General features: G+C 37.2%; 1 protein-coding gene across 7 annotated transcripts in view; it reads right to left on the bottom strand.

Annotated features, from left to right (window-relative positions):
• Nucleotides 1-9,581, bottom strand: part of gphna (gephyrin a) — an 80,200-nt gene extending 70,619 nt beyond the window's left edge. For 5 of the 7 annotated variants that reach the window (XM_081393824.1, XM_081393821.1, XM_081393822.1 and 2 more), the window contains exon 1: nucleotides 9,458-9,538. In XM_081393824.1, coding sequence (XP_081249950.1) covers nucleotides 9,458-9,521 — 64 coding nt within the window. In that variant the 5' untranslated portion in view covers nucleotides 9,522-9,538. Of the gene's footprint in view, nucleotides 1-9,457 lie in introns of all 7 variants that reach the window. The other 2 variants (XM_081393825.1, XM_081393823.1) reach the window with 2 other exon arrangements.
• Between the last annotated feature and the right edge of the window lie 3,648 nt (nucleotides 9,582-13,229).

The raw sequence follows: 13,229 nt of genomic DNA on the forward strand, positions 1-13,229 counted from the left end.
CATTTGCTAAGAATTATGGATCTTGTCGTCAACGTCAAGCCGACCGATTTAATAATGTTTATGGATGAGTAAATACATCAATGTTTTTATCATGACTGTGATATGAAGCAGGTCGGGATTGCTAAGAGACAGCTATCAGCTCCACACGCGACGCAAGTCCCGCGGATATAAAAGGAATATGGACATTTCATTCAACCGAACTACACGCAAGTGCAGAATTACTACTCACAGGTCAGTTTATTAGACAAATTAAACTTGTGAGGTAACGCAGCGCTGTTTCACTTGGTCTAACATTACACTATCACACTAAACTGCATTTGAATGTGTTGAAATTAATGTGTTAGTTTGTCTGTATGAGACTAGCAGTAAGCTAGATCAACATTAGAATAACATACTTAAAAACTTAAAACTTAAACAACTTAAACTTAAAAAAATATATAACATAGATATTGTGATTTTTGCTATTTTTAAAGCAAAAAAATTACATATTGTACCTTTAAGTCTTAATTTTACATGATCTTAAAGGGGTCCTATTATGCTTTTTCCCTTTTTCAACTTTAGTTAGTGTGTAATGTTGCTGTTAGAGCATAAAAAATATCTGCAAGGTTACAAATATCAAAGTCCATTTCAAAGGGAGATATTCACAAAGAAAATTGGTGTCCTTAAAGGTTGGATTTTTCCTCATTTTTTAAATTAAGGCATTAAGATCAATTTCCAAAAGGTGATTTTTTATTCCTCTTTTTAGGCAACTTTAGCATGGGTGTCCATACGTATTCACATCACTGTATATAAAGCACAGAAACACTATTATCATTTCTTCTTGCCTGTTGCCATGTTTGTGTACTCCAAAGTCACATTTGACCATGAGAGATTTTGCGAGATTTCCCGTGTTCACAGTTGGGAATCTCGTTGTTTGTGAATGGAATCTGTTAGTGTGTGGTGTGCTGTCTTGGCACTCCACATGCTATAGAAACAAAACTGTTAAATCTATGATGTTTTATTGTCATGTTTGCGGTCTCTCACATTTTGAAAATCTGATAAAATTGAAAAAATCTTTTAGTTTGTGAAAGCCTTAAGCAGTTTATACAACTGGCCAGAGGTTCTAAACGAGCTGATAAACGGATAGCCTTTTTCAGTCTAACAAATAATATGGGCATGTATGGCTGTGATATAAGATATGCAAATAGAAAGGCATAATAAACAGCTTAGAGAGCTGGAGCTAAACATTTTGACGCGCTTTTTATGGCGATTAAACGGAAAACAATACGAACCGTGTCAGGCATTGCTCCATGGGGCTGGTGCGGTGAGAATAGCTCCCTGAATACAAACACGTGTACACGTTCACATCACCAACATGCTCACAAACATGAAAATAATCCCCCCCCCCCCAAAAAAATCACCCAGCATTATTAAGGAACGATAAAAACTACACAATTAAACCACGTTTGCTCACACAATCACAAAGCCATTACAAAGCCATGTTCTCAATCAATTCCACAAACACACAGGCTTTCTCCTATGTATTCAGAGTTGTATGTGTCTAGCGTTGGACAGAAGTGTGTTTGGAGTGCCGTTGACAGTGGAGGGGTGTAATGAGAGTAATGATTAAAGGCCGATTAAAACTGCATGAGGATTATCATGCTCATTTTCAGCCTCTGCTGTGCTAACTATCAAAGTGCTGTATTTCAGCCACTGCGCTAGAATATCCTGCAGCATGCATTCGTTTTATACATATTCCTATACGTGGTATTTAAATCATTGATTTTTAATTGGTACACAACACTGCTTTGTGTTTGTGTGTGTGTGTGTCGTGATCTGGGCTGGTCTCTGAACTCTAATGGTGGAGCATGATAAATATATGACCAGCCATGAACCCCTTCAGAGGACCATTTAATCAGCAGTCAGGAGGCCAGCGTGAAAAATCCACCATTTCAAGGCCAGCACTCAGGGCATCATGGGACAGAGGAGGGCAAAGGTCATTTCTTGATCATTAAGAGCTGAAAGAGGCACGAGTTTGCTGAAATAAAAGTCATAATCGGAAGTGAATTATATCTTGTTAGGCACTTAGGCTGATATACTGTCATACTGAAATGGATCTCAGGAGCATTTGAGCATATAAATATCTTATGAATAAGCAAAATCCGTTTCTCATTTACATAGATGTTTATAGAAGACAAACTATTTTTAGCAGATGCGCTCATATTGAAACAACTTTACAGTGTTTTCTTAAACGTGTAATTGGACCACTCAATATTTCACTATAGCAAATACTAAAAAGAATATGAATAATGAATTATCATCAGGGCTGAGCATTATCCAACAAAACAAAAAAACTCGTATATTGTGTGTATATTTCAGACCTTTGGTATTAAAAGAGAAAAGCCATTATAATTCAATAATACAGCAAAAAAAAAAAATAGTAAAATGAATAAAAAAAAAAATTCAAAATAATAAGAATTACATTTAATTTAAACACACACGCACACACAAATAAGTTTATCTTTACTCTGAAAAATGCCACAACGAAACTTTATGGAACATGGACATAAATCAAGGTCTATTAGCACTTCTGCTAATGGACATTAGACATCCTTTAAATTATAATATAAGAAAGAGAATTAAAAGATTTCAGATTTTACTTAAAACAAATGAAACGTGGATGCCTGACGTCAGCAAACAGGCCAGTCTGGTTCTATGAGGGTCATATACACTGTGTGTAAAACACACAATATACCATCTGCAATGAGTTCACACACTCTCCACACACTCTGAGTGTAAGTGGGAAGTGAAGCATAGGCTAGACGGCATGGTATAAATGTCCTGCTGGATCATATTTCCCACTGCTCCAAATCCCCAGCAGGACACAGACACAGAGCCAACACGTTCATGAGCCATTACACATTTATGAATGAAGCTTGTGGTGTGGTAATAGAGGCAGGCCTCTGAGCCAACACACTGCGAGAGGACAGGAGAGCTGTCAGTCACTATAGATCAACCAATAGCAGAGCAGATCTCAGACAGGTGACCTTCTTGAGAAAAAAAGTCTTTAATAAATCATGTGTAATGAAACAATGTTAAAACCATTTTGGAAATTATAGGCTACACTGTTCATTTTGTATGTAATTAGGTGCAAAAAAAAAATACATAAAAGAATAATTGGTCTTTTTGCGGAAACATGCTCACATGCACAATTGTTCTTTATTTTGGCTCTTAACATTAAACACAGCCAAATAAAGAATCATTTGGCATGCAAGTATGTTTTATGGAAAATAAGAGCCAGAATAAACTATTCTCATGTTAGAATGTTTATGTTTAAGTATGCTGATGCAAAATTATTCAAATTATTATCAAGAAAGAAATGCTTGCATGCAAGATTATTCTTTATTTTAGCGCTTACTTGACATACAAACACGCATGAATGCAAAATTATGTAAAAAAAGAGCCAAATAATTTGACATGTCAGCATGTTTTATGGAAAATAAAAAAGACATGCTTTTGTGCAAAATAACTTTTTGCTTTTTATTTGTCAAAAATGTACTTGTTTGCATAATCATGTGAAGAAAAAAAAATTAATTGTATATGCACGCATGTCTTTGTAATATAAGAGCCAGAATAAAAATATGTTTGCATGTCAGAATGTCTTTACTCTTTATGTAAAACATTTGCAAAAATAATGAATAATTTGTAATAATACCCAAGCAAGCAAGCATATATGTAAAATAATAGCCAAAATAACTTTGCATGAAAGAGTGTCTTAATGTAAAATAAAAGCCATAAAGAATCATTTATCTTAAAAATGAGCATCCTAACGTTTAACTGTAAATCTGTGAGTAGTACTTGCATAGAGGACCTTCCATTTCAATTCTGTCTGTTCTAGTTGGACTAAGTGGACCCCTAAGGCGTTTCAAAGAATACATCATTGCCATGGGGTTACACTATAGCCGAGACTTACATTAAGTATATCTCAGTACAAGCTATGGCTCTCTAAACGGCAGAGAGATGCTTCAAAGATAATCCGCTTCAAAAAGAAATTCTTGTGCCCATGCTGAGAGATCTGAGCTCTAAACATATGCAGATAACAACTGCAGTGGATTTATCATGAGCATGCAATTTCATCTCGCCCACATCTGGACAGAAATCCCTCGATGGAATAGATTAATAATCCGCTAAACTGAAGATACCTTCAGCATGCAGTTACCAGAAAGAGAACTGCTTTCGATGGGTCTCTCTGGTTGCGCCGTATGACAGCTTGGTCACCAGATACATGTAAAAGGTTGCCCGTGAGCATGCAGCTTAGTGCTTTTTATGCCAAAATGCCTCAGGAATGATATAGTATTAAGTCACTGTAGGTCCAAAGTCTTTCAACATCCTAATTAACTTTGAAAAAACGACAGTGATCTTTAAAAATACGCACCCATATGCTTCTATAGTGACGACTAACCTAGAATACCATAAATGTATGTACATGTATACATCATTCTGAAGTCATTTGTCCTCTACATCCCCAAAGGGCAACTACAGTCAGAAAACAAGGAGCATAAATCCACAAAAATGTCATCCATGTCGCCATGGAAAGGAGTATTCGCATAAACCACTACATAAAAGCCGCACATTTGCCTTTAGCTTTGATTTGATATCTAGCATACGTGCCGTTTTGAGAACACTGACCAGAATGCTTTGTTATCTGTGTTCTCCGGGGCTGATCTTGTCTGAATTTTTAACACCTGTGAAATGATGCCCCTGTAATTCAATACTGATAGCTTCGAAACGATACCTGGGGACTGACATCTGAACTATCTTTCATTAAGGCTTATTAATGGCAACTGTTGACGTAGAGCTGAGATTAGATCTGGGCAGAGGCCAATGTCTTTCAAATACAAGGTCCTCTATTGCCTTTAAGTCTGGCACATGAGTTCCCAATTGCTATTCAAGTGTCTGCTCCCTCACCACTGGAGGGTTTCTGGAGGTGTTAAAGGGACTTGAAGTGTAAACTTTTGGAGAGCTGTTTGAGTGTTAGCACAAAGATACCCTTCACAAGGGTGCTAACATGCTCTGACACCACAATGGCCTTGAGGAACTACATCTGAAGGTGGATCTCAAGACAGGAGCAGCTTACTGGTGACTAGAGATGTAAAAAAATGCAACAATTTGATAATAAAAAATTCAATACAACGATTACGGTACTTAAATGACTGCATAACAGAGTGTTATGACTATAATAGAGTGCTGCAGGGACAACATTTTTGTATGCCAACCTGGAAGTTAGCATCACCCTGGACTGGTTCCCTCGACATAAAGCCAGATTTTTTCCATTGACTTTTGGACAACTACAGAAAATAAGCTCTGTGCTGCCAACAAAAGTTTATGATACTTGCATGTCTTCTTGATCTTCACAAATGAATACAACTTTTAGTCATTTTGAAGCCTTAATGCAATCGCCAGAAGTACAAATCTAAAGTTAGGCTATAAAGAACTACTCCACGATCGCATGACTTCAACTCCCCCACTGAGCTTCTGACAACTCTTTGTCTTTATTTAAAATCTACAAGTTAGAAAGTATGAGTTAGAATGGTTTGCAAGAGTACGAAGGCTGTAAAAGCCGACTAGTGAGTAGATGAGTTTATCTGTTTGGCATGATGATGTCCTCAATGGCCTCTGTAGTCCCATTTCGACACTCCTTTTTCAAAACATCTAAAGCTTAAATAAATCACAAGGGTGTAATCCTGATGTATTTTATTGTCAGAATAAAATGTGAAAATATCTTAAGCTTGTGTTAACCACGGATCTAATTTCAAAGCATAAAAGTTATGCTAACTAATTTCTGGGTTTTAGGATTCATTTCTGTGGCAGACTATAAAACCCAATGTGTTGTATCAATATAACGCCAAGGTGGCGCTCTCTAAATCGAAACTTCAGTTTAATGGTAAAATATCTGGCCAAGTAAACCAAAGTTACGTAGCCCCACACACAACACAAGGGGGAAACTCTTATTCATTCGCTCTCTCGTTTTAGGTAAATCGTGGCCACATTGTACCAATTCGTTCCTTCGTTTTAGTCAAATCGTGGCTACGATTTAGCTTAGTTAAAATCAGATAATGAAGTAAGTCATGGTTGCGAATTCTAAATTCTTGGCCATGATATCTTGTATTTCTTCCCTGCATGTCATGTGTGGGGCCGGCATGCTTGGCCATATATTTAACGGCTAAGCTGATGGTTTGGTTTAGAGAGTGCCACCTTGTGGTTGTATTGTTGTAACACTTTGGGTATTATTATAGTAATTAAGAATTCTTAATTTGTGGCAACAATATCTAGGCTATTTTTGTATCTATACAATGACAGGCATGTACCTGACTTAAGTTTATTCGCTGAAGTACGACAGCTGTTCAGAGGGAGGAGCCCTGCCCACACGGGAGGATCACTCCGAACACCTCAGAGACAAGTCCTGACAGCATCCACAGCCGTGAATGTAACTCTGATGCTGGCACCTTTGAATTGAAAGATGAGAGCTGGAGAGGAAATGATCTAAAAGCTTGGGATTTTTCTCTATGTGTTATTTCATGTATCCGATATCAAAAAGCAACCAACGACTTACCGATAGATGTGTCTAACCCTCCATAGCATGCACAACTACAGCTCAAGCAATCAGAATGAAAAACGCTTGGTTGAGCAAACCTGATGAATGCAGTAAATATATGGCGTTTACAACACGTTAAATTTGGTCCAAAATCACAATCCCCTTCAGGAGGCGGTTTGTAAGATACACAAATATTTTACCATTCTAGAAAAACCAAAAGCAACACAATCCCAAAAATTGAAGCCTTTGAGCTCAGCATTCAACCAAAACCTTGAGACTCATGAGAATTCTGCATTTGTCCTTTATATGCATTCATTATTTCCCTTTCTCCCCCAAAATGTTCCAGGCTATGAATGTTATATGTAAAACAATCATAATACCAGACATCATTCGGAACAATGATAACGTTCTGGAAACCACTCGGATATCAAAGCATGTCTCGACTGCCACCCCAAAAATAAACACCAAAACAAATCAACTTTGAATAGCACAAAATCAATGGTTTCTAATTTAAATTATTTTTGAATCCCATTTTAATGCATCAGTTTGGAGACCTATTAATTTGGAAGTCCCTGTTATGTTTCTATCATACCAATTTAAAACATCTAAAACAAGGGGTCAAAAGGTTTTTGCCCTGTCAATGCACAACTGTCTAGAAATGGCGATGTGTCACTCGCTCACTATTAAGTATGCACGTTTCGTATTTCTTTGTGTTTGGTCCCTTTTTCGTCTCACTCTAAGGCATCCATACTCGCTCTTGCTCCCTTCCTACCTCCTTTACACACACACACACAGAGCTCCTCATCAATAAGCGTGCGCTTCCATGAAATGCCCCTACACAGTGCAGGCATGCTAACCAATCTCCTAGAAGGGTTTGCCGTGACTGCGACTAATGATGGACTAGATCAGCTGATGTTAGTATAAGAGAAAGGGGAAAAGGGGGGTGCTTATAATGTCCTCAGGAAAATCCCTCTCACCTTTTCAAATATGTTTCTGTTACGGCTCCACATAGCTGAGAAAAACGTTGCGACAAGCACAAATATGAGGCTGACAGCACTTCAGCACCAAAAAACAGTGGACAGCACCCTCAGCCAGAAGTCATGCTTATACAGGGGTGCATGTGTGTGTGTGTGTGTGTGTGTGTGTGTGTGTGTGTGTGTGTGTGGTGGGGGAGGGGGATTCCCACACTGTTTTATGCCATTCCCCCTCGCAACAAGCTCAAAGACTCGTGCTCACAGAATGGGCTTGCGGAAGCACGCCGAAAAGAATGTCATGAACATGTGACACACTGCAAAGTCATTGACATTTGCATTCAGTCAGTGTGTGCATTTCATCACTTGTGATCCAAGTCCAATTTATTTCCATGAATCGGTTCCTTTAAGCAGTTTGTTACAAAGAAGCAGTTAAAAAAATGATTCAGCGATTCTTTTACATCATCATGTGATCCGTGACATAACTGTGTGGTATTACATCCTCTAAAATGTTCCAATAGAACCATGCAGCCACATAGTTGGATAAAACTGCCATTAAGTTAGTGTTATTAATAAGGGTGATTTTAATAACTCTTAACTTAATGTGATCATATTTATTGTTGTTCGCCAAATTTTCAGGACTAAATCCAATTATTTTATCTGGAATCAACAGGAATTTCACACAAGGGCAAAAGATTTCCTCACACAGATTTCACAATGGGTTCAAGTTGGTCACACAAGTTTGCAGTGTGGACCAATAGTGAGCGATTGCTACACTATATATTGACAATAGATCACACAAGCAAAATTTCGCAGAAATGTCACTAATGGGACTGCTTAATCATGCATGTTGACAAAAAGTACATATAATTAAGTTTTAATTTATTTACGAAACACTGGACATTATTTACGAGTGGGAAAAACTGTTCTCGAATCAATGAGTCGCTAATACAATCGATCAATTCGACTCGTTAATGAACGAGTTCCATACGACTAATTGTGAACAAGTTCATTGTAAAGATCTCTGACTCAAAAAAAAAAAAAAACATTCGTTCACGAATCGGACATCGCTATTCATCACTCATCACTTATTCCCTCCTGCTCCCGAGGGAAAGCAACGGCAGCGATATTTAACAGGAAGGCGGCTGCTTCGTTCCCCTGTTTTTAGCCAAAATTGGGGTGGCGATCAATGCAAACGATTCACATGCATACACGAGAATAGGCTACTACTTAATCGCGCGCATAGTAAAAGCCATTATCGTTAACCCTGAAAGTCGTGTTTCAGGTGCATTTCTAAGTGGATCTATCTATTGCACGAGACGCTGTATATATTTAGATATCACCGTGCATGTGTACAAATAAAGACTCGAAGCAAACCCGAAGCTGAGATGCTGCTGTGCAGAAATCCATGAGGAAGGAAAAAAAAAAAAAACACACTGCGTGACCAACTCCAAATACCAACTCGTATCTACATAACAGCACTATTCAGCAGCCACACACGTTAATATGACCATAAACAGACATATGGCATCGATCGGAAGGTTCATTCACAGATATAGGAGGGTTTTCCAGCTATCTGCTTTATGTTATTTGGATGTCTTGCGTACAAGCTATGAATAATTCATCACACAAACTGTTGTCTTGACACTGAGCTGTGCTGCATGACAGACCAAAGGCAGATCTCACAGAGCCGGATACGTTATAGCATATGTGTATAAATGAATACGATAATATATAGATAAATAAACGCACAGCTTTTTACAAATGAGCCGAGAAACGCGAGCGATAGATGGGCAGAACTCGCTGATAGGAATCACCACCAACACGACTATCAACAGCGGGCAACAGCGTGAACGGACACACCAGCACGAGCGACGAGGCGTAAAAGGAGCTAGTGTCATTTCGTATTTACCTGTCAATATTCCAACTCGGATTTGGTGGTCGTGGTTGGTTAAAATCATCCCGTCCGACGCCATGTTTAGCAGCGCTCTCGCCCGCACTGACAAGCCTGAGCAGAGCCGAGAGACGAGCGCATCGAACTCGGGGGGAGGAGTCAGGTGAGAGCAACCGAACCCTGAGCACAACACTGTAGATTTGGCAAAGTTGCTGGTGTTGGTGTACAATAATATAGGCTACAGTTTACTCTCAAGTCGCTTTTTTTTTCTTCTGAATGTTAGAGAAATGACTGGGGATTGATGCCCTATATAGGCTAACTGGTGTTTTAAGCCTAACGTTACTCCTCCATGAATATGAGATGAAGACCGGAGTGTAGCCTAATAGATTTTGTATAACGTAACGCTATTATTTTAAAAGTCTGCAAGAAACAGAAGATGCTATAGTCTTTTCTTCCCTATTGTGACTTATATATCCGAGTGAAACGGAGAAATGGCTTATTGAAGAAGTAAATGTAAAGTGGGACTTTCTCATGTGATTGACAGGTTGTCCTGCCCTCCCGCCAGTAAACACGTCATCAGAGAAGAGATGTCAATTAGTGTGTGTGTGTACAATAAATATAATTTTGGCATACTTTTAAATTCTAAATAATTGTATTCCATCCTCTTGCACCGCATGAATTTCATTTTATATTCAAAATGGTAAACGGGAAATAAAAGGGAATCGTCAATGTATATAGCCTATCAATGAATATATCTCAAACTACTTTAGTTTAAAAATTGTTTAAATGTTCATTGTTGTTGTCCTGAAAATGTTTATACCCAGCAATAATACAGTATTTGGCAAAAAGCCTAATAGCTTGACATGTTTCAAATATGTGTTTCATAGTTCGTGAAAAATTATTTAAATGTATGATTTGTATATACAATGATTTATTAGTGTGTATTCTTTGGATGCTTTTTGTATGGGTTCACAGTGAGTGGAAAAAGCACATTTGTGCCTTTTTATCTACATTTTATTTGTTTGAGCTTGAAGGGGCAAGATAAGGAGTAGGCCTATCCCAGCAATATGTCAGTTGCAAAGATTTACAACTCAATTGTTCTGTGGCCTTTGGCATTTGAAAGTTTCAGTAATACCTCACATATTTAGTTTAGTTTAGTTTAGAAACCTTTTATTATTTATACCCCTTAGCGATAATTTGTTCTGCATCGTGGAAGTTTACCATCACAAGAAAAACACATTCACAACATCAATAATACTTTAAAATACAGGAAAAATATATCTAACCTTTCCTATTTAAATTGAGGAAATTTATAGCACATGGTACAAACGAAAATTAATGTATAATTTTAATTAATTAATTAATTAATCCTATCATAGACAAATTATGTAATTACTGCAAATGATTAAATAAACAGACCCAATGGAACTCCGCAGAAAGATAAGTAGATTTGCATGGAACTGATAAACTTGAGTCATACATGAGTATTTGGTTAGTACATGTTTTGGCTAATTTGATTATGCTTTCTGCTACTAATGGGAATGTAGTAGTGAACTAGTGTGTGGAAATGCTGAAAATTGTATGCAAAAACTGAGAATCTGATCAGTGCTACAGACGTTTAGAGTAGGACTAAGGGATCATTAACATGATATGGATTCCTTGAGGTTCACTTATAATGTTAATAAAGTTTTTTATGTGGGAAAAACGATTATTTTCAACCTACATTCTGACTCTCTGTCTGAAAAGATTAGTTTTTAAGGGGCGGCTCCTTTAAAGGGATAGTTCACCCAAAAGTTATTCCAAACCAGTATGAACTTCTTCTGCTGAACACAAATGTAGATATTTAGAATAAGAATATGGGTAACCAGTTGATGGGCCCCATTGACTTCCATAGTATATATTTTTTTTCCCACACTATGGAAGTCAAGAGGGCCTATCAACCGTTTGGCAACCGACGTTCAGCAGAAGAAAGAACTGCATACAGATTTTGAACAACTTAAGGGTGAGTAAATGATGACAGAATTTTATTTTTTGGGTGAACCATCCCTTTAAGTCTTGTCAGTAAATGGCCACTGTTATGATTGGCTAACATCTTTGCATAGGAAACAGTATCACTATTGCACATGAGTAAGTGTTTTGAAAACATTTTCCTTATAAAACTGTCATTTAAAGACAAAGCATTATGAAATCATTTACTTACGGGTTGTGAGCTGCTGTCAATAGAGCTGACTGCTTCATCTTTCAACAAAAGTTTTTATGCGAACTCTCCATTTTAAAGGGGTGGTATCTTTTTACAAGATGTAAAAAAAGTCTTTGATGTCCCCAGTGTGTATGTTAAGTTTTAGCTCAAAATACGGTTACCCCACAGATCATTTTTATATCATGTTAAAATTGTCCCTTTTTGCGAGTGAGCAAAAAACGCGTTTTGTGTGTGTCCCTTTAAATGCAAATGAGCTGCTGCTCCCTGCACAGAGGGCGGAGCTTCAAGAGCTTGTGTGTTAGCAAATCCTATTACCTCTTCTCAACATGGACTCACCCCCTTTGTTGCGTGTTCCCGGAGGCAGGGTTTATGTAAATTTTACGGTTAGTGATGTCACTAACCCAATAGGAAGCTTGTGTAGTCCCTACCAGCCGTTTGTTGTAGTCCTTAAAAAATGATTTTTTTAAAAGCATATATCTACCTTTGCTTTGAACTTTGAGCATCATAACTTTGCAGATTTTGTTTATGCTCAAACAGTAACATTACACACTAACTAAAGTTAAAAACGTGAAATCATAATCAACCACCCCTTTAAGCTTGATTAAACAAATGTTTTGTTTATAATGAGGACGGCGTTTTAAGCTATGAAACTTACAGGATGTTTTAATGGTACAAAGATCTTATATGTCAAAAGATCAAGGCAAATTAAATTTTTCATGTCATGACCCCTTTAAATCTAAAACTTCTCTGGTTAAATGTTACTCTGGTACATTATGCATTATGAATCCCATTTAAAAACTCCAAATATTTTACTGTTTGTATGTCATTCCCTTTTCTCCCTTCCAGCACATAATGACATGGTGGTCAATCACCTTTAGCATCCCTCTAGAGATCATTTATTAAAAAAAATATTCAGGTTCAGTATAAGTTAAGCACAATCAACAACATTTATAATTTTGATTACCACAAAAACTTTTTTCAAATGGTCCCTTTTAGATTTAAAACACAGACACACTTACAATGGAAGTGAATGAGGCCAATTTGTAAATGTCTCAGTAGCCAAGATCACTATATGCGTGATTTTCACATGAAAAAAATCACTTACTAACCTGTCCTGTGTGAAGTTTCTTCGTTGTCATGACAATGCAACTCCATAAACCCTAAATTATTATACAAATTATGATTTAAACAGCTTTACAGCTTAGATAATACACACGTTTTAAGATAAGAATTAATGGAAGTGCTTTTATAATATTATAAGCTTCACATTTCTGCTTTTAAATCCTTGAAAAATTTACCCCATTCACTTTCATTGTAAGCTTCAATATTTGCTTCTCTCTTTTTTTAGAAAAGAAGGGAGTCTAAATTAATTTAGTATTGGTTCACAAATGCTGCTGATTTTACTTAACTTGAACTGAGCCTGGAATATTCCTTTAAGGGTTGATGTTTAGCGATGATATTATTGGAGTGTCAGAGCGGGATGGATCCAAGGGAGTTGGTACCTGTATCAGAAATTAATTACACACTTTATTGCATCACAGAATCACAAGCTTAGATCTGGCACTAAGGTGCAAACCTCTAGAAGAAGCA

The sequence above is a fragment of the Scardinius erythrophthalmus genome (genome assembly GCF_964197995.2).
Source record: "Scardinius erythrophthalmus genome assembly, chromosome: 19".
Lineage (NCBI taxonomy): Eukaryota > Metazoa > Chordata > Actinopteri > Cypriniformes > Leuciscidae > Scardinius > Scardinius erythrophthalmus.